Source organism: Ascochyta rabiei, chromosome 15 (genome assembly GCF_004011695.2).
Source record: "Ascochyta rabiei chromosome 15, complete sequence".
Classification (NCBI taxonomy): domain Eukaryota; kingdom Fungi; phylum Ascomycota; class Dothideomycetes; order Pleosporales; family Didymellaceae; genus Ascochyta; species Ascochyta rabiei.
The window spans coordinates 982,682-1,005,134 of NC_082419.1; the positions used below are offsets into that span (position 1 = coordinate 982,682).

Below are 22,453 nucleotides of genomic sequence, written 5' to 3' on the forward strand. Positions count from 1 at the left end.
ACGCTACATCAGGATGTGTTTTCGTATTACTATAATATCCTCTGTAATTGGAAGCGCTGTTGCCCTAGGCAACTCGGCACGCTGGGCACGCTGATTCGGCCGACGATGGGGCGTCTACTCATCAGTCTCAAGGGCTCGACGCGTCTCGGTGACACGCCTGCATGGCCTGCGGCGCCGGCCAGTCTCGGTGCTTCTGCAGCAGAGGCGGTCGCAGCGGGCGCGGGGGCGGACGCCGGCTTGCGATGCAAACAGTTGCTCCTCTGGACATGCCTGATCGCTGCAGTGCACATGGGGCCTGGAGAAGGCTCGGATAATGGATCATGGCCATGCACGACTGGCTGCCTGGCCGTGCCAGCGCGCACCAGCTTGCGCAGGGAAGGGCAGAAATGGGGCCGCGAGCGCACTAGAAGCGAAAATTATGAAAAACGCTCATGGCGTGGGGAATGCTCGTTGAGGCTCTGCGGAACTGCCTCTCGTGCGAGCCAACAGCGGCGGAGGGGAAAATGCCTCGCTGGCGCACCTCGCAGCTCGCACCTCGCAGCTTGCGACCAGAGCTGCCTGCAGGAAGCGCAAGTAGGGCGGCGACACGCTGCAGCGTGCAGATGCTCTCTATCTCTCGCGCTCTCTCTCTCGCGCTCTCTCTCTCGCGCTCTCTCTCTCCCCAAAGCTTGCCTTCTTGGCTGCAGAAGCTTGGTGCATGGGGGTCGGAGGCTGATGCCAGGCTGCGACGCTGCGACGCCTTACTGCTCTGGGCCTCGTGCAGTTCGAGGCAGAGATGTTGGAGGTGCTGGCTGCTTGCTCCCAAACGTCATATGCTAGTAGCACCATCCCTGCTGGCGTTGCACGCGGTCTCGTGCTATCCCACACGCTTAATTTCTCCTGCCGCTCAGCGTCGCGCTATGCTGTTGGGACCCAGATCGCGATGGGAAGGGTGGATGCCGTCGTGCAGTGGTTGCCAGCTAGCGGCTTGCCGGGGTGGGAGGCACTGGAGGCACTGGAGGCCCTGGAGCACTGAAGGAAGCTCGCAGCCGCCGCGGCAGGCACCAAGCCCCAGCCCCAGCCCCAGCCCCAGCCCCAGCCCCAGCCCCAGCCATCCAATGCAATTGCGCGCGCAACGAGCAGCACACGGGCATCTCCTGGTTGGCATGCCCTGGCACGTCTGGCCCATCTCGCTCGTCTGGCTCGTCTGACCGCAACCAAGACTGGCGTCGGCGGCGGACGTGGACAAACACTCGCTGCATGGGGCCAAGGCCGCAAATCGCCTCGAGCACGGGCCGCCAATGACATAGCGTCTGCGCGATTTATTGTAGCTCTTTCGGTTTGTTGTGAGCGGCGCCAGGGGACGTGCGCTCCTCAACCTTGGACTGCTATCGACGAGGCCAATCACCAGCCATCGGCACAAACGGATCCAGCCAGCAGATTTTTCCCTGAGCGCCTTTGGATATAATCCGCCGCGGTCCCTCCCTCTTCATTCTTCTTCACAGAGAAGGACTTGCTCGCTCCTACCGATTGCTGAGCTTGCCCGACCTTGACAACCCCCTCCCCTCCCTTCCTCCGGTCGCTGGGAGCCTTCTCTGTGATTGACAACTACCACACCCACTAATAATTCGACCCCCGACAAGCTACGGAGCACTCTTTAATCAACATGGCACCCGGCGAAGATGTCGAGCGCGGGCGCGCTAGCAGCGCTGCTGAGCGCCAGAAGTCCATTGTCTCCATGACCGAGTTCGAGGGCATGGACGAGTACACTGCTCTGCAGAAGTACATCCTCTTCTACCGCGACCCCAGGGCCGCCGGTCACCAGCAGGAGGAGGCCCCCAAGAAGAAGCGTTGGTGGCAGAGTGGCGCCGGCCAGGGTCCCGTCACCGACGTGGCCGCTGAGGTTCCTGATGACTGTATGTATCCCACCGTCTGCATTTCTCTCCACATCACGGCAATCATCATCATCATCATCATCATCATCATCATCATCGCGCCTGAACTTGGTGGCGCGCTGAAGGGCGCGTCGCGCAGAGCTCCAAGCTGCACACCGGGAGCTTGGAGCTTTCTGCAGCCAATGTGGGCCTCAACATCACGTGCGAACGCACTAGTTGTCGCACCACCCGCCCCACAACAGCACCCCAGCAACCATCCCGTTTTTGTGCATGCTCACCAGAAACGCATTTGCTAACTCATCATGCAGTCCTCAGCACTGAGCTTCGCACCGGTCTTTCCACCACCGAGGCCGACAACCGTCGCAAGCGCTATGGTTTCAACGAAATCTCCTCGGAGAAGACCAACCTGCTGAAGCAGTTCCTGGGCTACTTCACAGGTCCTATTCTTTACGGTATGCAGATTTGCACAACTTGATTGGCCGTGCACCACTAACGCAATGCAGTCATGGAACTTGCAGCTCTTCTCGCTGCCGGTCTCCAGGATTGGGTCGACTTCGGTGTCATCTGCGGTATTCTTCTTCTTAACGCTATCGTCGGTTGGTACCAGGAAAAGCAGGCCGCCGATGTCGTCGCCTCCCTCAAGGGTGACATCGCCATGAAGGCGACCGTCGTCCGTGACAACCAGCAACAGACCATTCTCGCCCGTGAGCTCGTCCCCGGTGACATCGTTGTCGTCGAGGAGGGTGCCACCGTTCCCGGTGACGTTCGTCTTATCTGCGACTACGACAAGCCCGAGGACTTTGAGCTTTACCTGAAGCTCAAGGCTGAGGACAAGTTCCACGACGGCGACCCAGAGGACGAGAAGGATGATGATGACGAGGAGAAGTTCGATGAGGAGAACCCCATTACCCAGGGTGTTTCCCTCGTTGCTTGCGATCAGTCTGCCATCACCGGTGAATCCCTCGCTGTCGACAAGTACATGGGCGAAGTTGCTTACTACACCACTGGTTGCAAGCGCGGCAAGGCCTACGGTATTGTCATCGCCACTGCTAAGCACTCTTTCGTCGGTCGCACTGCTTCGCTCGTCCAGGGCGCTCAGGACCAGGGTCACTTCAAGGCTATCATGAACTCCATCGGTACGGCGCTTCTCGTCCTGGTCATGTTCTTCATCCTCTTGTCCTGGATCGGTGGATTCTTCCGTCACATTCCCATCTCTGTCGCTCGTGAGGGTACCGACAAGTCTGTCACCCTTCTCCACTACGCTTTGATCATGTTCATCGTCGGTGTCCCCGTCGGTCTTCCCGTTGTCACCACCACCACCCTCGCTGTCGGTGCCGCCTACCTCGCTGAGCAGAAGGCTATTGTCCAGAAGCTCACTGCCATCGAGTCCCTCGCTGGTGTTGACGTTCTCTGCTCTGACAAGACCGGTACCCTCACTGCCAACCAGCTGTCTCTCCGTGAGCCTTACGTCGCTGAGGGTCAGGATATTAACTGGATGATGGCTGTCGCCGCCCTCGCCTCTTCCCACAACCTCAAGTCTCTCGACCCTATCGACAAGGTTACCATCCTGACCATCCGCCGCTACCCCAAGGCTCGTGAAATCCTTAACATGGGCTGGAGGACTGAGAAGTTCACTCCCTTCGACCCCGTCTCCAAGCGTATTACCGCCATCTGCCACATGGGTGGTGACAAGTACGTCTGCGCCAAGGGTGCCCCCAAGGCCATTGTCAACCTTGCCAACTGCGATGAGATCACCGCCAACCTCTACAAGGACAAGGCTTCCGAGCTTGCCCGTCGTGGTTTCCGTTCCCTCGGTGTCGCCTACCAGAAGAACGACGGTGACTGGATCCTTCTCGGTCTCTTGTCCATGTTCGACCCCCCTCGTGAGGATACCGCCCAGACTATCATTGAGGCTCAGCAGCTAGGTGTTCCCGTCAAGATGTTGACCGGTGACGCTATCGCCATTGCCAAGGAGACCTGCAAGATGCTTGCTCTCGGAACCAAGGTTTACAACTCTACCAAGCTTATCCACGGTGGTCTTACCGGTACCACCCAGCACGATCTCGTTGAGCGCGCTGATGGTTTCGCCGAAGTCTTCCCCGAGCACAAGTACCAGGTCGTCGAAATGCTCCAGCAGCGTGGTCACTTGACCGCCATGACTGGTGATGGTGTCAACGACGCTCCTTCCCTCAAGAAGTCTGACTGTGGTATTGCTGTCGAGGGTTCTACCGAAGCTGCCCAGGCTGCCGCCGATATTGTCTTCCTTGCCCCTGGTCTGTCTACCATCGTCCTTGCCATCAAGACTGCTCGCCAGATTTTCCAGCGCATGAAGGCCTACATTCAGTACCGTATCGCCCTCTGCTTGCACTTGGAAGTCTACCTTGTCACCTCCATGATCATCCTCAACGAGACCATCCGCTCCGAGCTCATTGTCTTCCTTGCTCTGTTCGCTGATTTGGCTACCGTCGCCATCGCTTACGACAACGCTCACTCTGAGCAGCGTCCCGTCGAGTGGCAACTGCCCAAGATCTGGTTCATCTCGGTCATCCTTGGTCTTCTCCTCGCTCTCGGTACCTGGATCGTTCGTGGCACTCTGTTCCTGCCCAACGGTGGTATCATTGTCAACTTCGGTGCCATCCAGCCCATTCTTTTCCTCGAGGTCGCCCTCACCGAGAACTGGCTTATCTTCGTCACTCGTGGCGGTAAGACCTTCCCCTCGTTCCAGCTGATCATCGCCATCTTGGGTGTCGACGCTCTTGCCACCATCTTCGCCCTCTTCGGCTGGATGTCCGGTAGCGATTACCAGACCAACCCTCCCACAAACAACTCCAAGTTCCAGGAGCGTGGCTGGGTAGATATTGTCACTGTTGTCATCATCTGGGCCTACTCCATTGGTATCACCATCATCATCGCCATCGTCTACTACCTTCTCAACCGCATTGCATGGCTCGACCAGCTCGGCCGCAAGGACCGCCACAGGAAGAACCCTCACATCGAGAACATGATTGCTGCTCTCAGCAAGCTTGCTCTCGAGCACGGAGTCGACAAGCACGGAACTCAGCGTTACGTTCTTGCCGCCCGCGCTGCCGAAGAGGAGGACGACGAGTAAATGTAAATTACGGTGCATGGATGCATATGAGAAAGATGAACGGCTTATTTGGTTGGTTACATGTACTGGCCATGGGCGTGATGAGCCCACCTCATTAGAGAGGTTAATAATCAGTCGCCGACTCTTAATTACTCTCTGTATACCAAGGAGCCTATTTCTTTGTAGTAATTGATACCGATTGAAGTTTAGCACCCCCCATCTTGCCTCTGCCTATGATATTTACAATTTGTTATGGTGAATTACATGCTCGTTTGAGAACAATCGCAACAGCCTTTCAGCGCAACGACTCGGTCATTTGTTCATGCGGTCGCTCAGCGCAATTTGCAATAACGCTCCAAGTGAATCCTCCACCTGAGGCCCATCTGACCTTGTCGGCGCTCCTTCTCGACATCGGGCGAATTCACAGGTGTCAGTTCTTAGTGAGTTAGACGCCGCTTCTCTGGCGCTTCGCAAGCCTCGCAAGCGTCCTCGGTGTCAATCAGCCTTATCGCACATGTGCATGCATGCATCCAGCCACGCTGAAAGACCGCAGGGAAAGCTGGTCGAGTTGCGATCAGCACGATGTCTGTCAACTGGACAACCAACCGCACCTTGGGCCAAAGCTGATCAACCACCCGTTTCGCTCCTAACCCCCCCCCCCCCCCCCGGCGCAACTATCGAAGTCTCGCTATCCTAGAATCGTTCATGGTCGTTGGCTGCTGGTGCGATAGGTCGTCGCCACTTGCTGTCTGCAAGCAGCTAGAGTTTGAACGGAGGGGAGACGGACGCAAACCTTCAAGCGGGGTAGATCGGCAGCTGCTGGTGTATGCTGGGGGGGGGGGGGATAGGATAGCCTATGTGACGACGACAACGACAACGACTACGTCGACGAACGACAGTTGGGGGGCAAAAAGACCCAGGGTGTCGGGTGTGTGGGTTTTTTTGCGGTGCATTTGCATCAGCTCATCGGCTCTCTCCCTCTCCAGCGGCCGATCATCCAGCCAAGGAGTGGTAGCGAAGGCGTCGTGAAGCGTTGTGCAGCGTGGAGAGATAACGAACGGTGCAGATGATTGGTGAGTACCTCGCATTGATTGGTCAATTGCATGTCTGTAAGGCTTGCGCTTGAGGGGAGATGTGCATGCAGTAGCGTGTAACGCTTGCATCGTAGGGCAGCTGGTTGCATGGTTTGGCTGCAAGTCGATGGTGAAGCCGTGGGCTGGAAACGGGAAGCAGCATGATAGGAATTGATTGATAGCTGATCCCGCGGCTGGGCGTGTTCAGTCATCGGGTGTACGCTTTCGTGGTGAGTGTCAGCTTGATGTTGTGCGTCGGTCGATATGGCTACTGTCATGGAGCTGGAAGCTTCAGAGCTTGCACAAAACGTACCCACGTGCTCATTTCATTAGTGTCCAGCACGCTGCATCAACTGATATTGCCTCTTGTAATCGTCTTTCACACGCTTGATCGTCTTCTCGACGTCAATCCTTGTCTCGTGGGTCCCGTTTCACAATGGCCATGCGCATCGCGAGGAGGCTGGTGAGCCGTATCCGCATGACGTATTCCCGTCATCTCAGACCCCCATGTCCACGTCCTCCACGTCTGCAAACGGCTCGCACGGCGTGCATGCCGATCACTGCGACCATGATGCTTCTACTCGCACGAGTCGGAGCTGTGGGAGTGCGAGGGCCGGCTAATCCATGCCGATGTACAGCACAAATACGATGCCCGCGCCACCCATGTCGTGGGCGCGTGGGCGACACGAGAACGGAACATCATTCAATAATCTGCGAGTCGCTTCGCGTATTGCCAAGACATGATCACATCACAATCATGCTGAATTGCTTCTTCAAGTGGGCAATGGTAGTTGCGTTGCTTACCCGCGATGGATTATGCAGAGCATGGCAGGGGGTCTGGAAAGGCGACATGGTATGTCTGAATCGCGACATGTTCGTGCTTCCGCGGTGCATGTTTCCGTTTGCAACCCCGTGCAGATGAAGTGATCAACTCCAAGCATCTGCCAACGTTCATATTCCGAAGGATTCAATGCTTCGGGACGGTGAGTGGGGTATGTGTGCTGACGTACGTGTACGCATTTACTACGCAACTCACTTCGAGACTGGAGGGGTTTGCATCTCACTCCGCGGTCCAGCCTGCTGACCGACATGGTGCACCTGCGATAATGCTTGACATACACCAAGATTTCTCGGTGCCTTCAGACGTACAGATACAATGTGTGTAGTGATGCAGGAGCTCGAAGATCGGTCGCCAAACTGTCACGAAGTCACGGGTTCGGCATACCACAAGGCTCGCAGCTCTGGCAAATCCAAGCCCCGACGCTGTCTCAAACATGTGTGACACAGTTTGTATCACAGGGATCTGAGCCAACTCGTTGGTAGTCGGTTTGTACGAGCTGCGAAGCTATCCGCAACTTACCAGGAGCCTCAAGACAAGAACAGGAGCCGTGGGCCGGATTCTCTGCCAACAGATAAGCGGGTAGTGTGGAAACCTGCCTAACACTCCAATAGCCAGAGCACCGGATACCGAGATCGACTATCATCTTTTCGATTATAGAGTGCATGTGCCTAGTGAGCGACATATGCACCGTAACGTCGACTCAGCACGCGTATATACATCCCCACCTCTTCACCGTGTTCAATACTCCTTCTCAATCTACAGACCTCCATGACTCCTCACTATACTCCCTTAAAAACACCTCACACCTTCCACCTTCCACCTTCCACATTTCCCACACCTGGTAGCACCATCCTTCCCTTGAACACATCGAGCACTCAATTCCTCATTTGCAGCCCGGCCTGCAAAAAAATCGGCACCGCAAGCAAGTCAACTTCTTCCAGAGGCGGAAAGCAATGGGTGGGCGTGTGTACATCGACGCCAGACCGTTTCCCAACTGCAACGAGGCGGGCGAACTTGGATTTGACAGGTGCGTGTGCCTTTCTATTTACGTCATCCACCCGCCGCAGCCAACTTCTTTCTCGCCGCTAGATGCGGTTTCGAAGTGTCCGAGGGGAATGAATGGCTTTGAGATGCGGATTTTACACTTTCCCCCACAGCAACTTCACTGCCCTGTTTTACACCATCCAAAGCTCCCGACTGGATGGTCTGCACAAGCGCGTACTCTGCCCAGCGCCAATATCACCCTTACTTGCCTTTACGTAGTACTCCTCTGGCTTACCCCACAGCACCAGCGCTTCTATCGTCTTTGAACACGCTTCTTCGCAAAACCACTTGACGAAGAACACGCGCTGCTCTTCGTGCCCCACCGCCACATCATAGGTCCCATCATACGTGATACTTTGCGAGTGATTCTCCATATACAGCTCCGATAAAAGCCGACCAGTTCGAAATTTGCGCCATGAATGGCAAAAATTCTGAGCCTCTGTGCTTCTTTCAGATGCTCGTTGCGGTAGACGATGCACATGTGGGCGTTAATCCGACAATCCATGTAGGGGCCATAGAATATCAGCGTGTGTAGAGAAAACGTGCGTAGAAGACATCTTGATCTATATGCCGTGTCCAGCGTGATGGCTCATCGTTGAAAGGGAGGAATTATTGCCCTAAATCGCAACAGGCGGAGGTATCGTATGACCTGGTATCTATATCATCACTCGTAATCTTCAGTACAACATCTGGGTGTTCCTCATGCGCTGTATGAACTGACATAGTACTGCAACAAATGTTAGCTTATGCTTGATCGTTCAGATAGGGGATCCTACTGTCAGAACAGACTCGTCTTCACCATTGTCGTTCGGCAGGTAGACATAAAGGATTAGAGCGTGCTCGTGGCAGAAGCCTTTGCGATATTAGCGTCTATCAGGGCCAGTTCGTGTAAGAAGCATAATAAGCAGCCACTTACAGGCAATAACTCTTCCACCAAGTCTCCCCACGCTCATCACTTTACCCCAGTCACGGCCGTCAATCCGCACTGTCGCCCATCCCTCTTCGCTGCGTCCGTCTGCCGAGCCCAGCTGCTTCATGCGTGTACTCGGGTGGACAGCAAGCCCATTCTCGCCTCCTGCTATCTGCGCAGGGTCCAATTCCGGGTTGCTAAGATCCGTCCAGACGGAAGATATACTCATAGCGTCTGTCTTGATGCTCATCTTAAGGCAGCCGTGCATGTTCGCAGCGAGCTCAAGCCGCGTCCGGGATGTTGCTGAGCCCGATCCTGACTTTGTATCCGCAAGCGCTAGCTTTGTGAACCTGTCGCTGATGCTCTTGAGCTGCATGAGAGGCGGCAGGATGATGTGTACATCTGGCTCGCGAGTCTGCGGCTCGTGCAGGCTAGCTACTGTATCTGGGGCAAGCACCCGTACAGGAATCTCTTGCGTAACAACGGTCTCGCGATTACCCCCAAATGCATTGTCGAAAGGTGCATCGAATCCATCTTCGTTGTTGGAGCCGGCAGTGGGGAAGGCACTGTACGAGTTCGAGGATGTGGTGGTGACAATAGTGAGGGCCAGCATAGGCATGTTGTCCTTCTTCGTAAGGCGTATCTGGGCGGATGTTGCGTTCAAGGCAGATTTGAGGGCTCGATTGAGCGAGATGAGGGGTACTTCGAGGTTGATAACATTGTTGGCAGCAGACTGCACAGATATCGTCTCGAAGATGGCGTCCTGGGTGGCGTGTTAGAAGATTTGGCGAGGTGCCAAAAAAGGTGCGCTTACAATGGATAGAACACTGTATCATGTCAGAACGGCTGCAGACACATGAGAGAATGCGTCGACTCACGCCCAGACCTGAGTGCCCTGCTCGGGGATGATGGTGAAGCATACTTGCTCCTCGCTGAGCTTCACCCATGCAAGCGGACCGAGCGAGTTGAGAGAGGCGGTGAGCTCTGCAGGATGTTAGTTGTTGGTGTGGCCGTATAGCAGGGCACGTATATACTTGTGAAGGTGGAGATGTTCTGTATCTGCGCTTTGAAGCGCATCGTGCTAGCTGGTGGAGGGGAGTAAATGGGGTAGACGCGTCGCGTAAATGTTCGCGGAGTGGCTGCAAGAGCCCGAGGCAGCAACGTCATCGTCGCTTCCATCACACTTTAGGAGCATTTTCCACTTTCTCCCAACACAACTCTGATGGTTGAATCTCCCTGTTGGTCATCGGAAAATACATGAGAACCGTTTGTTCGAGAAATACATGCCTACATTGGTCACATCCCATCCCCCTGAGCGGACGTGACAAATCGATCGCTACCAAAAGATACCTTATCAAACCGTAAATCTTACCACTGACTTTGTACCTGCGCATATCCTCGCTGTGGCGTTGATGGATATCCACCAGCCATCTGTGGTGCACATTTATGCTCAGGTGGCGGCGGTGCACCTTGTCCGTACCCTGCGTAAATCTGCCCATACCCGTTCCCTGGACCCTGGTGATACATCGCTGGTTCAATACCCATCTGTCCACTCGGCTGCTGATCTTGTGCAGATGCTTGGGGTGGATAGGGATTTTCTGGCGCATAAGTGGGTAAATTCATCATACCCTGCTGCTCGTGGCTCGCGTATCCATTCGAGCCCATTTGATTCGAGCCCATTTGCATCTGGTGCTGCCCAGATCCTTGTTCATACGCATTCTGTCCAACACCAGCAAAGGCTGCGTGTGCTGCTGCATTTGCGCTCGCGGCTCCGGAACCGTTATCAACAGGCGCTGCCTTGGTCTCATCGCCCGGTGCGCCTACAACATAGCCCCACGTCCCCTTCGTAAGCTTCTCTTGTACGAACTTGACCTTCTCTGCAATCTTGTCCGGCATTTTGCCTTTGCAGCCTTTCAATGCCCATGAGCATGCCTTGACCGTGTCTTTCCACATTTGTCTTTCACTTGAGCTGAAGGATGGGTTGCCATGCTCCTGACGTACGCGCTCGAGCACACCCATCATGAGGCCTTGGATACGGTTCGTGACATTCTCTTCGGTAATGTTCTCTTTTGGTAACAAAACATGAAAGTTGCTCTGACCGCTTACTCGCAAGCGGGATGTGCTGAAAGAGATGTCGACAGGTGCTGCGACGAAGACTTCTTTGACTGCCGCAGCTGGACTTGCTGGGCCGACCGCGAGGCGTGAAAATGCTGCAACGCCGCCACCATCTCTGGAGGTGGTATCTTTGAAGAGACAAAATGGGGCGTCTGCCAGCTGCACTGAGTGGTGTACTTCACTCTCTTTGCCCGCGGCTTCACACTCTCTCTTTCCATAACTTCGCGCATCAACGCATCGACGTGCCCAAACTTTACTCCTGGGATCAAGATGCTTCTTCACGACGCTCACAACATCCGAACCATAGCGTCTCTCACTCGCTCCTCTGAGCCGAAATGCGAATGTCACGAGCTCGTCTTGTGCCGTGTGGAGGTGGGGTCGTGTAAGCGAGGAGGGAAGGAAAGTGTAGATGTAATACGCGAAGAAGTACATGTAGGTCCCCAGATTTGGGCTCGTAATGCTTTGAGTGCTGCTGTCGAGGAAGAGGACTGGTATACCCAACTTCTTGGCATACGATTGCAGCCGCTCGAGATCCGGCAGTGTATTGCTTCTACCCGCAGGCGACGGCTTAACGCCATTTGCGAGGTGTAGTGAGTTCGTAACACTGATTCCCGCGACAGCGTTGCGCAGAAAGGATGTCGTGGTGTTGATGAACGACAACAACGTCCCGACAACCGCTCCATGATGCCAGACAATCTTTCGCGTTTTCGATACTGAGAGTGCTCGTTCGAGTGTTGTCCCCACGCGCTTGACCACCTTCTCCACATCATATTTACCGGTGCCGTAACTGCTTGGGCGGTAGTTCCATCCTCGGACTACGACGATACTCGTGTTGGCGTACGCACATACTGTTCCCTCGAGGCGCTTGCTTCCCGTCTCACCAGTGATGTACTCAACCAACTCACGCAACCTCTGAAAGGCCTCTCTGCCCCTGCTGTCATCCGCAATGATGATCATAGCGCCTTTCATCCCTTTTACCACATTCTTCGACCCCCGCACGCCTAGGTCGCAAAGCTTTGCGAGGACGCTAATCAGCTGCAGCAAGCTATCGATATCGCTGTCTGTCTCCCAAACATGCAGGGCTTCGGGATCACAAAAGATGTCGACTGTGTCATTCGAAGCGGATGCGAACGGTGCCTTGTTGTCCGAAGGAATCGAAGAGATTGACTTCTTGAGTACTGCTAGATCGCGCGACCAAGGACCTGAGAAGTGTGACATGGTATCGTGGCTGTGGCGGTACTTGCGCCTGCGCCTGCGATGTCGATGCTTGCTGGCACGTTCGGTGAGGGGCTGCGCGCTTCGAGACAATGAAATGCTTCGACCACGTGCGTCTGAGGGTGACTTTGGAAAGCTTTGTGAAGTTGGGTGCGGTGATAGATGGCGCAGTAACGTGGGAGGGTGGTCGAGGAGACGCTTAATATATTCCATGGTGCACCGTTTCGCGAGGTGAAAGACAGTGATAAATGGTCCGTCAGAACTGTGATGACGGGAGAACGAACGAGAAGAGCATGTACGGAGCAACGCGCTTCACACAGAATCTGTGCAGTTAGTATAAGAGGCACGATTGCTGGTTGTATGCCAAAGTGACATTCAGAAACGGTGACAAGAGACAGAAATGTGAAGAGAAGACGTTGACGAATCGTTGTTTTCGCCAGCTGGCAGAACCAGGAGAAGAAAGAAGAGCAAACCCATCGGCTGTCAAAACCAACAACGCAGCCGCGTGACCATTACCTGAACTCCAAGCTGTGCTGATGTTCACAGCCAACCCAAACGCCAAACAATTTGATGCAAAGTAACCGGCAACATAGAAGATAGGCCTCACGACCCAACGCCACCACCCTTCTTGACGACCTCTTCTTTATCGAGAACCTCCACCTTCCTACTCAGCAAAGCCCGGAGCTCAGGGCTGATGACCTTGGCTTCTTCACCCTCTTCAGTGCTTGCTTGCTTACCCTTGTCGGTGCCGGAAGACGAAGCCTGTGCATTCGAGTCAGATGTCTTAGGCATGGGTCCCGGCCCTGAAGCTATCACGGCAGCCTGCTTCCTTTGCCTGGCCTGCGGTGCAGATGGAAAGTTGCCCTTCTTGTCGACTGTTTCGACGGTTCTTTGGAATCTACGGAAGAGTGACTCGGCGCGGACAAGTGTCGACTCCAGGTCCATGGTTCCAGAAAGTTCGTTTACTTGTCATGTCAGCAGAGGTCGTTTGCACGTGTGAAGTGATGTGACATACCGTACTTTAGCACCTCATCGAAGTGCTTCAGATGCGCTAGTATGACGTCTCGGTGCTTCTCAAGGATTGCAAGTGCAACGAAAATGTGGAAATTGCTGCTGTAGTAGTCGGTCCACAGCGATTCCCATAATCGCAGAACGTCCGCCCACTCGAACTCTCGCTTATACCAGACAAGCAGCATGCGAAAGAAGAAAAAGAAGTTAGTCGAGTCAGCCGACTGAAGGTGCAGGTAGAGCTTAGGGTCCATGAGCTGGACCAGGTGATCGAGGGTCGTGAGCTGTCTACGCATGCCAGACTGGTCGCGAAGGAAATTCCGCTCCTGAGGGACGGTCAGCTCGGTGAGTTACTCAACGACTGTGAACCTACCATCCGATTCATGAATCCAACAAAGCCCCAGAATGCAATAGCATCGTCCTGCATGACCGCATAGATGGGTGCAAGGAGATCGCTCATGCCTTGAACGTAGCCAAGATCTTGGTTGTACTCGTTGTAGGTCAAGAGCATATCTTTCATTTGCTCCAGGTGCACGTTTGTGCCCACGTCTGCGAAAGGTGAATCGGGATCGGGATGAGGGATGTCCTCGCCTTCGAAGATTGGGATCGTGCGATCTGTTCGGTGAACGTCCTTTTCTATTGAACGTACCCCATCAGATGGGGACAAGTCAGCCAAGTTTCGTGCGTCGTGAGCTGCAAGTGGGTGTACAAACCTATGCGATTCTTCTGCTCCTTCCACCATTCCGCCTGCTCCTCGGATTGGTTGCCGTCGACCATCCTTTCCCACCACGCACCCTTCAGTCGGATATATTCGTCTCGACGGCTGTTGAGGTTGGCCCGGCGCTCCTCGTCATTGCTGTCCCAGTCGTAGACACCAAGAAGGAAAAGCCACGCTTCTTTTCGTACACCATCATCCGGATGTAGGCCACCGTGGAAGATGCGCTCCTTGACCTCGTCTGGCGTCAGCTGCAGTCGGCCTGTGCTGTCGAAAAATCCCTTCCATTCTTCCAATGTAACGGGCTTCCTTCGATCCGCCATAGTCATCTTGTCCATGTCGAGAATCTCAAAGTCGCCAAGGTCGCCCTGCTCCATAGCCAACACGTCCTTGGCAGTCCATATCCTCTGGTTTCGTTCCCGTTCGCTTTGCTCAGCGATACCCATGGCCCACCTGGCCAGGTAGATGCGCGCGCTGTCAAACTCGTCTTGCAAGGTTTGTACTTCAGGATTCTGAATCAGGCGCCTAACCTGAGGCGGAATCTTGGGGTTGTCCGCTACGGCCTGTGCAGTCCTCCTTGTAAACGTTGTGACCTGGCTGAGCTTCTCGAGGAAGTTCCATCTTGCTTCTTTCAGTGCTTTCGTAACAGGATCCATGCCACCGTCCCTCTTGCCCGGTGTCTGCGCCGAAGAAGGCTCTCCATCTTTGTTCTTCTTCGCTGAATTGGGCGCATTCTTACCAAACGACTTCTTGTCGTCTTCGGTGGGCTCGATTAGGTATATGCTTGGATCAGCACCAGATCGTTCGATTGTCACATATCGCTTCAGCCACCGCAGAACCTCGTCGCCACCCCAGAACATGCCGCCGCCATCGCCAAAGGGATCGAACGTCTCCCGTGCGAGCTTCTTCCTCTGCAGGATGGTGGACTGGCATTCGCTATCGTGGAAGAAGAGGGCAGGAAAGCTGTCGCCAGTTCGTGTGTTGACTACCACGCTTCCAAACCACCACCCCAGGCTCGGCGGTCGTACCAGCAGAGAGTATATCTCGCTCACAGGTAAAGCGAAGGCATAGCCAGGCGTGACGGTACGTGAGGAGGTTGTTGGCGGCGGAGGAACGAGGTAGGAGGTCTTGGGAGGGGAAGCCGAGTCTGAAAGGTCGACCTTCACGTATGTGTCGTAGGCATCACCCAGGCCGGACTCTGGCATCCACGCAAGAAGCAGCGAGGATGCGCTGACGCTTTTCGCAGACGAAGATGAAGTGGGACGCGCATCGTTTGTGTTCTTGGGCGACTTTTGCTGTACGAGTGCTACGAAGCCTGGTATGTTGTCTTTGGCAGACGGCGAGGGGTGGACGTATACCTGCACGTGCTGCGTCAGTCTTCACGCCACGAGTCACGATGATCTGAGAGACAGACTTTGCTCTTAGTATAAAGTAACTTGACGCCGCTCCCACTCTCGGCGTGTCTTATGGTGTTGTACTCGCCCTCCTCGTCGTCACTCATATCGTAGAACGAGGCGGACGGCGAGGGCGGGCTCGGTGGTGCCGGAGCGGACATGGCGGGGCAAATGTGCTGCAGCAACGGCCCGAGTTATGAGCGTGTAGTACAGAGCGCGTTCAAAGTTGTTCCGAGGACAAAGTGCAGAGTTCCAGGTGTTGTGACACTGCTCATGGGGCACATGGGGCAAGAGCACATGAAGTGGCTGCTGCTGCATCAGAGGTGGCAGAGGTGGCAGAGGTGGCAGAGGTGGCAGAGGTGGCAGCGAGCAGCGCAGCTAGTCAGCGGGACATGACGTTGCTGTGTGGCGCACGCGGGGAACGCGCTCATCAACATCCTTGCTTTGCAACGATAGGGGAGAAGCTTGCGAGTCTGCGCATGTGGTATTTGGACTACTACGTCAAGTAAGAAAAATACATAGGCTCCACAGGGGCCCCCCAAGCGCCGTGCTGCCGAGTCGCAGACTATGCAACATCCAAGCCCTTGAATGCCCAACAACTCCAGATGCGCCAGTGCCAGTGCCAGTGCCAGTGCTGTATGTACGAAGAAGCTCAACGCATGCGCGGTCCGCTCGGCAGACCGACACGTCCTCCACCTGGTGGAGCACGCGGTGGGGCGCCGCCGCCGCCATAGTTGCTAGTTGCATAGGGGTCGTAGTCTCCAGACGAGGCTTGCTGTCTTCCGCCGCCGCCGCCGCCGCCGCCGCCGCTGCCAGCTGAATAACTGCGCTCGTCGGGGTAGGGTGGCCGCCCAACTGGTGCAGCTCGCTCGTACGAACTCCTTGCTGGAGGCCCAGAGCCGACAGACGACGTGCTTTGCGCCGGGCTTGTCGACCTTCCCGACCCCCACAGTCGTTGTTTGAGCCTTTCCTGTGCTGATATGCCCGAGCCTGAGCCTGCGCTAGGTGGCGGTGAGGGGTCGGCACCTGGGCGTCCTCCTGTTGCGACAGAGCTCTGGTAGCTTCCGGCTCTTTGGCTGGGCAGGGGCCTGCCCTGGACCTGCGGTTCTGGCGTGAGGGAGCTGCCCGTTCGAGCCTGCAGCGGTCGTGCCCCTCCGCCTCTTGCTCCTGCTCCACGGCGCAGCGATAGAGGCTCCTGTGCCGGTTGCTGTGGCGCCGGATTATCCCAAAGATCGCTCAGTCCTCCACCTCCGCGTCCCGTCGGCGCCGCCTGGCCTTGCTGCCGCCCAGCCGAGGACACGAATTGCTGCGCCGGCTGTGGTTGCGGGGCTCGTGGGTCGGGTGGCAGCCATTGCGGGAAGGGTCGACCTTTCTCAGTGTAGTACGCGCGTAGGACTCGAGAAATGTGCGAGTCTTCTTCGGTGTCGCCGTCGTTCTCGTCAGAGAGTAGCTGCCGGCGCAGGTTGGTGTACCGTGACGTGGTGTTGGTGAGGAGGTTGTTGAGGTACGATGACATGTTGCTGCAAGAACAAGGTGAGCCCGAGGTCGCGTGCGTGGCAGGCGGTCGAAAGACTGTTATTAGGGAGTGTCGGTGCGCATGCCCAGGCGGGGTTGTGCTTCAAGGCAAGTGGTGTGCAATCGTCGTGTTTCCGATTGCTCGGCGCCCAAAACACCGACCAGCTCTCTGGAAGCGAGCTGAGCTGCGCCTTCTCGTACCACACAGCCCCACCCATCTCCATGTGCCCATGATCCATCTACTCTTCCGATGCAAAGACACACGCTGCCGCTCATCTTAGAACGAAGGCTCTTCGCATCCATGCTGCTCCAGCTCACTCACACGCTTGCACATGACCAGGTCTGACCTTTGACTCCCAGTGCATCTTATACATAACGTCTCAGTCATTTGCAACATGCAGACAAGTTTATATTCAAACACGCAAGGAACATCTTGGATGTTTGCTACATTCGAAACCGCTTGAAACAGCTTGACGGATGTCATCCGCACGAGGACGAGAGTTTGAACGTCACAACCACCACACCTGTGTATTTTCTGTTGGTTACGACCATCAATCGAAGGTGCTAATCGAAATTCCGCTCTGGGAAAGTGACTTGTAGTCAAGAGCTCGCAACGCACCGTTACGTTTGACTCTGGAATCCAGTCACGTGAGCTAGTGTTGCCTCGAGCCATGGATGGGGGTTTACTAAGTAATTACTTAGTAAAATAGTAATTACTAAATAGTAATGCCGGAAGAGGTTTAGCATATAGTAATTTACTATTTAGTAATTACTATTTAGTAATTACTATTTCTTTTTACTAAGTAATTACTATTTTTTAGAGAAGGAATTCTAAGCTTTTCTATGTTTTTTAGTAATAGTAGCTGTAGTATATTAGTAACCCTTTTAATCTATTTATATAACTAAAATAGATTTTAATGCTATAATAGAGAAATTACTATATTAGCACTAGCTCTAATATAGAAAAGAAAGGTTAAATAAAGGAAGTAATAAGTAGGTAAATAGGTATAACTTTATAACTATTAGATCTAAACTAGTTAACCAAAGTTAGAATTGTATAATTAACTATACTAGAGAGTTATATTATATTATTAAAGGAGTAAAAAGGTTTAATAGACTACTAAACCTATATTTAGGTTATATTATATATTTTAAGTATCTAATTAAAAGTATAAGGATATTCTAAAGCTAAATATATTTATTTTAAAAAGGAATATTAACATAGGTAATAGTTTAAAAATTTTTAGAATCTACTATTGTTATTTACTTTAGTAATAAGAGATATAAAGTCTTAATTTAAAGAGGTTTTACTAAAGAGAATACTAGTATAACATACTCCACAGGTAAGCGGATTAAACAGGTGAGCGGATCACTCTGCCAAGACCACACTAAATCTCTACCCTATTATAGCTCGCATTAGCCCACTTTAGCCTTATATACAGTAGTGCAGTATATAATATTATTTAGAAACATCTTCTATAGCCTTCTTATATGTATATAAGTTATGTCTAACATTATAGCACTTTATACAGCGTCTTTAGGTTACTTCCCCTCCTTTAGCACGCACTTGCTTCTTTACCTTCTTACTATTACTACACGCCCTAAACTTAGTTAGAGTAGTTAATTAAAGGCCTTCCTTAGCTGTTAGGACTCTCTCCTGCTATAATTGCTTTCTTTTATGCAATTTACGTTGCATAGCAGCCTTATTTACTACTTAAAGCCTAGTAATCTCCCTTTAAGCTAACACTAGCTTATGCGCTACTATAGCTGCGCCTTTAGTAAGCTTTTTAAAGGCCTTAACTATTAAAGTTAGTAAGCTGCTTGCATGCCTTTAAATCCTCTCTTAAACTAGCGTTAATTGCGACCCTAATTGCAGGGTAGTGCTTGGGGTTTAGGACTGCTAGGGCTTATCTTCTATAGTAGGTAGTGGTAGGGTACGTAGGCGGACATTAAGACCTATTATAACCCGTTCTAGGTTAAGGGGGACTATTCTAGCGCCTTAGAAGCCTTCTTAGATATTGCTAGAAGTAAATGTCTCCTTATAGGCGTCTATAAAGCATAGTAGGAACTTAGTTTTAGTAATATAAGTAATATAGTTATATATAAGATTCTTAGCTTAGCACCTATATGCCTTCTTTAGAGGGGCAAAACAACCTATATCTAGTAGTTGTAAGAGGTAAGATAAGTGTAGAGGCATACACAGTGTAACAATCTTTGCTTCCTTGCAGTATTGTTAGAAGTTAAGGGAGTTGTAGCTCTTGTGGCTGTTAATAAGGAGCAGCTAGTGTACTCCTTAGGTGCGCGTCTTTGTATAGGCATTAAAGTGCTTTAACTAGTCTAGACTAAGCTTGTTAGTAGTCCATCTGTTCTTAGAGACTCTAATAACCCAGTCATAGGGCAGATTGTCCTCTTTGTACCAGGCAGAGAGGTGGTTACAGCCTTTAAAGATAATAAAGGGTAGAATAGCCTACCCTGTGCCATTAATGCCCTGTATAACTGTTGTCTACTCTTAATTGCCCTACTATACTGCCTTTAGCCGTCCTTAACGCTCTAAGCCTGTAACAACTGCTCCTGTTAATATCTAGCCTATTATAAAGCCTGTCTTATTAAAGTTGTATATATTATTGTCCTAGATACTATACTTAGCTTTAACATTTACTATAAGCCTAAACCAGCCCCTAATAATCTCTAGATTCTTACAGAGGGCTCTCTTATAGTTGTACTTGCGATTAAACCTTACTTTAAGGTTAGGGCGGCGCTTAATAAACATGTTAGGCTAGTTTATACTAATATAGCCTATATTGTGCTTAGCACGTAAAGAATTAGCTATATTAGCTACAGCAGCCAGCTAAGAGGCAAATCCTTGTGTATCTAGCTTAAGGATATACTTAGTAATTACGTCCTTCTTAGTCTAGTCTATAATCTGTTAAACTAGCGTATAATTAGCTTGTGTAGGTTGTCCTGTGTATTAAGCATGTAGTGTGCTGTAAGGCGTGTTATATATAGCTGTAGTGCGTTACAGGGTAAGCATTACGTCTTATTTAATTGCCTAGAGCGCAAGCTGTATTGCAGCTTCTCTTAAGGGCGTAGATTAATGTTGTTGTTGAGGCATTGCGTGGTAAGGTAGAGGTTTGGTGTGGTCTTGGCAGAGTGATCCGCTCACCAGTTTGATCCGCTCACCCGTGGAGTACGTTATAGATAATAAATCACATAATTATATTATTACTACATAATAAGAAATAGGTTTAGTTAATTAAAAATATATTAATATTCTATAGATAGATATAATAGCTTTATACTATAATAATTTTATAACACTTCTAAATCCACAATTTAAGCTAGAGATATTCAAAACTCTAAAGTATAATTATAGTACTATAGAGTTAATAAAAGATAAGTTTACTATTATATTTAATAATTATAAAAATAATTATAAACCTTATAATACTAATACTATAATAGAGGAAGATATTAATAATAATATAGATTAGAGTAGTAATAATAAGTTTTTTAAAGATAATTACACCATTTTAAAAAAAGAAGAACTAGACCTATATTTAGAAGAAGATGTTATAAGTAAAAATATAAGAATTTTAGACTATTATAAAGTTAATAGAGATAAGTTTCCTATATTATATAACATAGCTAAAGACTTTTTAGCTATAACTTCTAGCTCTAGCCCTAGTAAATCTACATTTAGTAGAGTAAGTAATATAATAACGTAATCGGCCATTAAGTCGGCCAGGCAATTAAGCCGGCCACCTTTGCCAAGATCACACCTCATTCTACCTCTCATCTAATGTCTCAACAACCTGATCTTAGATTACTTCCTCGTGAGGATAGGATAATCCTTGCTATTTAAGCTATAAAATCTGACGCGTTAATAAGCTAACAGCGCGCTGCTGCTATCTATAACGTTCCTTAATTAACCCTCTAAGACTAACGCGCCAAAACCACCTTACAACGCAATTCCTACTACAGCAGATTAAGGCTTACTAAGCCTAAAGAGGAGGTAGTTATATAATATATAAGGAAGCTTAACATGTAAGGCTTTGCCCCTACGCTAAGCTACGTACATAAAATAGCTAATTAACTGCTAGCTGCCTATAGTAGTAGTAAGGTTAGAGAAAAATAGGCTAGGCACCTTATAAACCAGAAGCCTAAGATTAAGTCTTAGGTAACTAGACAGCGCAATTACTAGAGAGTCTTATGCAGTAATCTAGCTATTATTAGCCCCTAGTTTAACCTTATACGCAACGTTAAAGCTAAATATAGTATCTAGAACCAAGATACCTACAACTTTAACAAGACTAGCTTCTAGATAGGTGTTGGAGGGTCTGTTAAGGTAGTGACAGCGTCTAAGAGGCGTCTTAAGCCACTTAGAGTCCAGCCTGGCAACTATAAGTAGGCAACGTTAATTGCCGCAATTAACGCTATAGGGTAGGTTATCCCACCCTTCTTTATCTTTAAAGCAAAGAACTATAACTAGGCCTAGTATTATAACCTAAAGGATTAGCGTATTAGTGTTAGCAAGAATAGCTAGATAACAAATAAACTAGGCCTAGAGTGGCTAAAGCACTTTATCTAGTATACAACAGCCTAGACAGTAGGTAGCTACTAGCTACTAATTATTAATAGCTATAAGAGCTATAAGTTGCTTACCTTCTAGGATCTGTATAAGGAGAACAAAATTATTACTCTCTATATGCCTCCTTACACCTCCTATATCCTACAGCCACTTAATATAGGCTGTTTTGCCCTATTAAAACAAGCATATAAGACAGAAATTAATATCTTAGCAAACAGCTATATTACTTAAATTAACAAGAAAGCATTCTTAGCTACCTTGAATTAGGTGTTTAATAAGGCGTTTTTATCTAATAATATCTAATTAAGCTTCTAAGCAACAGGCTTGGTTCCAGACAACCTAGAGGTGGTGCTATTAAAGCTTAAAGTGAAGCCTTATACGCCAACACCAGCTTTACTAGGGCCTACTACCTAGCAACCTAGAACACTAAGCAACGCTGCTGAAATATTAGCTTAATTAACGCTGATATCTAACCAGATTAGGCAGCACTATAGTTTATTTCTAGCTTTAATTATTAAGATAGTGCAGTAGTTTAAAAAGGGAGCTAATATAATAGTGCATTCCTAGGTGCTTATAGCAGCTAAGATAGTTAAGCTTTAAGCAGCAAATAAAGCTGCTTCTAAGCGTAAAGTATGTAAAAGGAAGTAGATCTAGTATAGAGGAACCCTATTACAGCAAGAGGCAGAGGAAATAATAGCTGCATAAGAGGTGGTGGTGCAGGCAGAGGCAGAGAGGCGTGAGGAGAGGGTGCGAACAGGTGGTAGTAGAGAGGGTTCTCAACGCTGTGGGATGTGTGGTTAGGCTGGGCACAATAAGCGCACATGTAAGCAAGATACTGTAGACAGAGTAGATTAATTTAACGTACTGTGAGCTACAGCACAACGTTGTGGTGTTAAGTTATCTGCGTGTTAAGGTGGGTGGCTGCATAAGGTGGCCGGCTTAATTGCCTGGCCGACTTAATGGCCGATTACGTTAACTAAACAAAGAAATAGACTATTTGTCAGGCGCTAGGCCTAGGGGTACCTCTGCCAGTCTTGGCGAGCTACCATAGGGCTAGCCAGCCCAGACTATAT

General features: G+C 50.8%; 5 protein-coding genes across 5 annotated transcripts, besides 22 other annotated features; 1 reads left to right on the top strand and 4 right to left on the bottom strand.

Moving 5' to 3' along the window:
- Positions 1 to 507: 507 nt before the first annotated feature.
- Positions 508 to 546: a tandem repeat.
- Positions 547 to 605: 59 nt separating this feature from the next.
- Positions 606 to 660: a tandem repeat.
- Positions 661 to 978: 318 nt separating this feature from the next.
- Positions 979 to 1,014: a tandem repeat.
- Positions 1,015 to 1,046: 32 nt separating this feature from the next.
- Positions 1,047 to 1,092: a tandem repeat.
- A 553-nt stretch (positions 1,093 to 1,645) lies between these two features.
- On the top strand, positions 1,646 to 4,983 carry EKO05_0008752 (P-type H(+)-exporting transporter; the record flags this gene model as incomplete). The annotated part of the gene is made up of 3 exons (XM_059637376.1): positions 1,646 to 1,895; positions 2,183 to 2,326; positions 2,378 to 4,983. The coding sequence occupies 3 exons, from the start codon at positions 1,646 to 1,648 to the stop codon at positions 4,981 to 4,983; spliced, it is 3,000 nt and encodes a 999-aa protein (XP_059493359.1).
- Positions 1,937 to 1,972: a tandem repeat.
- Positions 4,984 to 5,612: 629 nt separating the features above from the next.
- Positions 5,613 to 5,629: a tandem repeat.
- A 193-nt stretch (positions 5,630 to 5,822) lies between these two features.
- Positions 5,823 to 5,860: a tandem repeat.
- A 2,760-nt stretch (positions 5,861 to 8,620) lies between these two features.
- On the bottom strand, positions 8,621 to 9,907 carry EKO05_0008753 (Checkpoint protein hus1; the record flags this gene model as incomplete). Its single annotated transcript, XM_038941687.1, has 6 exons — positions 8,621 to 8,647; positions 8,697 to 8,773; positions 8,837 to 9,593; positions 9,645 to 9,657; positions 9,709 to 9,814; positions 9,865 to 9,907. The coding sequence occupies 6 exons, from the start codon at positions 9,905 to 9,907 to the stop codon at positions 8,621 to 8,623; spliced, it is 1,023 nt and encodes a 340-aa protein (XP_038796285.1).
- Positions 9,908 to 10,198: 291 nt separating this feature from the next.
- EKO05_0008754 (uncharacterized protein) lies at positions 10,199 to 12,373 on the bottom strand (the record flags this gene model as incomplete). The annotated part of the gene is made up of 1 exon (XM_038946614.1): positions 10,199 to 12,373. One exon carries the CDS (start codon positions 12,371 to 12,373, stop codon positions 10,199 to 10,201), a length of 2,175 nt encoding a protein of 724 aa, XP_038796286.1.
- A 390-nt stretch (positions 12,374 to 12,763) lies between these two features.
- On the bottom strand, positions 12,764 to 15,438 carry EKO05_0008755 (GTPase activating protein; the record flags this gene model as incomplete). Its single annotated transcript, XM_038941793.1, has 5 exons — positions 12,764 to 13,125; positions 13,176 to 13,494; positions 13,542 to 13,804; positions 13,882 to 15,241; positions 15,298 to 15,438. 5 exons carry the CDS (start codon positions 15,436 to 15,438, stop codon positions 12,764 to 12,766), a joined length of 2,445 nt encoding a protein of 814 aa, XP_038796287.1.
- Positions 15,439 to 15,595: 157 nt separating this feature from the next.
- Positions 15,596 to 15,643: a tandem repeat.
- Positions 15,644 to 15,886: 243 nt separating this feature from the next.
- Positions 15,887 to 15,912: a tandem repeat.
- A 17-nt stretch (positions 15,913 to 15,929) lies between these two features.
- EKO05_0008756 (uncharacterized protein) lies at positions 15,930 to 16,793 on the bottom strand (the record flags this gene model as incomplete). Its single annotated transcript, XM_038946615.1, has 1 exon — positions 15,930 to 16,793. The coding sequence occupies one exon, from the start codon at positions 16,791 to 16,793 to the stop codon at positions 15,930 to 15,932; it is 864 nt and encodes a 287-aa protein (XP_038796288.1).
- Positions 16,060 to 16,087: a tandem repeat.
- Positions 16,794 to 17,475: 682 nt separating the features above from the next.
- Positions 17,476 to 17,584: a tandem repeat.
- Positions 17,585 to 18,099: 515 nt separating this feature from the next.
- Positions 18,100 to 18,185: a dispersed repeat.
- Positions 18,121 to 19,987: a mobile genetic element.
- Positions 18,916 to 19,025: a mobile genetic element.
- Positions 19,923 to 19,995: a dispersed repeat.
- A 42-nt stretch (positions 19,996 to 20,037) lies between these two features.
- Positions 20,038 to 20,513: a mobile genetic element.
- Positions 20,330 to 20,493: a mobile genetic element.
- Positions 20,336 to 20,493: a mobile genetic element.
- Positions 20,510 to 22,355: a mobile genetic element.
- Positions 21,478 to 21,593: a mobile genetic element.
- Positions 22,356 to 22,453: part of a mobile genetic element that runs on past the window's edge.
- Positions 22,379 to 22,453: part of a mobile genetic element that runs on past the window's edge.